Source organism: Heterocephalus glaber, unplaced genomic scaffold, assembly GCF_053883595.1.
Source record: "Heterocephalus glaber isolate CG9 unplaced genomic scaffold, H.glaber_assembly_v1.0 deba00001673, whole genome shotgun sequence".
Lineage (NCBI taxonomy): Eukaryota > Metazoa > Chordata > Mammalia > Rodentia > Bathyergidae > Heterocephalus > Heterocephalus glaber.
Window position 1 is genome coordinate 550,779 of NW_028258410.1, and position 2,884 is coordinate 553,662.

Below are 2,884 nucleotides of genomic sequence, written 5' to 3' on the forward strand. Positions count from 1 at the left end.
TAACCTGAGTGCCATTACAGAAGCTCTCATAGCCAGTATCTAGGGAAGCAACAGAAAACTGAATCAAATGCAAAAAGCAGGTGTCCATCAGAATTAAAAAAAACATTTTAAATATACTGAATAATGAATGATTGCTGAGAATTAATTTTACTTTAAATACTTTATTGGTTAAATCTCTCATACTATGAAAATAGACATAGGATATTTATTAGGAACTTGGTAAAGGAAATAGAAACAGAAATACGCACATTCACTGGATTTCAAGATGCTTTATTTTATCCACTTATTGTCTCCTGAGTTCCTGGTTATAAGCCACACTAGTTAGAATGAGTTTTCCGCATTCTGCTTATAGCATCCTCTGCTCACTTTACTTTTTTTTTTTTATTAAATTATTTTATTGGTACATTGTAGGTATACAACACAATTACATTTCTCATTGGGAATTGTACCTTTATATAATACATCTTGGTTCTTATTTTTTCCCCATTCCTAGCCCTCCCTTCATGCCCTCCACCCTTCCCTATTTACAAAGACTTTATTTCCATTTTTTCCATTTCTCATCATTTTTTCCTTTCCCTTCTTTCCTTTCCCCTGTGCCTCCCACTACCCCTACCCCTTTGGATCACTTTAACTTTTGACTCTGCAGAAACCAAAACAGGTGGGCAGACATGGACAACCTCACCATCTTCACAGAATTCTTCCTCATGGATGTCGCTGGTTCCCGGGAGCTCCAGGTCATGCAAGGTTTGCTGTTCTCAGTGATTTATCTAGGAGCACTAACAGGGAATCTCGTGACTGTCATTGTCATCTTGAGGGAGACATGTCTGCACTGTCCCATGTACTTTTTTATAAGCAATGTGGCCCTCCTAGACCTTGGCAGCATCTCAGTTATTGTTCCCAAGGCCATAGTGAATTCCCTGACAGGCAGTAACACCATATCCCTGACAGATTGTGCTGCACAGATTTTCCTCTATGTCCTTTTTGTAGGTGTGGAATTTGCCCTCCTGGTGGTCATGTCCTATGACCGCTATATGGCCATTTGCCACCCTCTGCACTATGGGCTCATCATCACCCCAAGTCTGTGCTCCCAGGCCACAGCTGGCTCCTGGGCCTCTGGTCTGGTCTACTCTGCTACCCACACAGGCACTCTGTTCAGGCTTCCCATCACCAAGACCAATGTGATCCAGCAATATTTCTGTGATATTCCTCAAATTCTGAGGATTTCATCTTCAGATGTCCAGTTTTCTGAATTTGTAATCATTGCTTTAAGTGTTTGCTTTGCCTCAGTGTGTTTTGCCTTTATGTTTGTTTCATATGTAAATATATTTTTAACTGTGCTTAAGACCCGTTCAGTGGAAGCCCGTAACAAAGCTATGTCCACCTGTTCTCCACAGCTGTCCATTCTCCTTTTGTTTCTCATCACTGGGTCAGTGGTTGTCTTAGGTCCTGTTGTAAAGAAACCATCCCTTAAGAATCTGTTGACTGCCATGTTCTATACCACAGTGCCCCCATTCATGAACCCCATCATATACTGTCTACGCAACAGGGAGATCAATGCTGCCCTTAGAAGAACATTCAACATGTATTCTTTGTTCACAGTCAAGAAATCTCTTGACTAAAATAAAAACCTCAACCATTATTTACAGTATTTTATTTTATATTTGATATATGTTCTAAAATTTGGATCTAGACCTTTCTGTTATATAATTTTATTTGTCTGTGTACATTTTTGTTTTCTGCATGAATTACATATGTGTGTCTCAGTTTTTTTGTTGAGTACTTGTATGTCTTATACATGTTTCCCAAAACAGTAGAAGTGTGTTGTACATTAGCAAATTTTCTGAAAAATGAATGGGATGATTTTGAGGTAAAAACAAATACAGGGACCATAAAGAACAGGGCATGCATTACATGTTCCTCCTTAGCAGACACCTGTGCTGTTGAGAGATCCTCAGGTGCTGGATCTCACCAGCCTGGAGAAGCTCACTGAGTGGTTCTGTGAGAAGACCCTGTTATCTGCACTGTGCTCTTTGCACTCACTCTTCCACTCAGGCTGGGAAAAGTGACAAGGTGATTAGACAGGGAACAACTCAGGCCTGAGGATGTGATGGGGCAATCAACACTGAGATCCTCACCAGCCCCTTCTGCTGCATATGCTAAACCCCTTCGATTCACTCACTGAAAGTTAGAACACAAAACTGACCTTCAAAAAACTATAGTTTGAAAGTTTTGGTTTCTCCTTCCTTGTGCTCAGTATGGAAAAGTGTATGCTAAAGTTGATCCAGGAAAACTTTGAATGCAATGAAGAAAACAAATCAGCTTGAAGACAGATCCAAAGGATCAAACAATGCATCAACCATGTGGCACATTTATATCAGCAGACAGAATGTAGAAATGATTCACTCAAAGATGAAAGGTTTTACTTTTTTAACTGTGAAAAGCTGAACCTGTATCCTGGTAAGATGAAACACATGTTGGCAATATTTGTCTCAGCATGGAATCTCAAATTTTCCACCTGTTTCCTCAAGCCACCCTGTCTCTAAAACCTCAGCATCAAGGTGCTGGTGCCCATTTAGCCCCATCCAGCACTGGAACAACAGGTGAATCAGGCTCCATCCATCTCTGCACTTATTGCTCCTGGCAAAACCCAGTGGTGTTTGGCACCATGGCCCTCCTGTCATCCAGAGCTAATGTCCTGGTGAAGGTCTGGATGTGGATCACCCTCTTCTGATGCCTGTGATACCTTAACATTCAATGTTTCATCACTGAAGAGGCTACATCTGTTCTCCAGCTTTATCTAGGTATAGATGACATTGAAAGTTGTGTGAGTGTAATGTGCAAATCTTGATTTGATTTCTGCATTTGTTGTGAAATATTTGTCTCA

At 40.6% G+C, this 2,884-nt stretch overlaps 1 protein-coding gene across 1 annotated transcript; it reads left to right on the forward strand.

The window, feature by feature from the left end:
• The first annotated feature begins 668 nt into the window (after window positions 1–668).
• LOC147822055 (olfactory receptor 14I1-like) lies at window positions 669–1,619 on the forward strand. The gene is made up of 2 exons (XM_087197534.1): window positions 669–983; window positions 1,344–1,619. Exons 1-2 carry the CDS (start codon window positions 669–671, stop codon window positions 1,617–1,619), a joined length of 591 nt encoding a protein of 196 aa, XP_087053660.1.
• The last annotated feature ends 1,265 nt before the right edge of the window (window positions 1,620–2,884 follow it).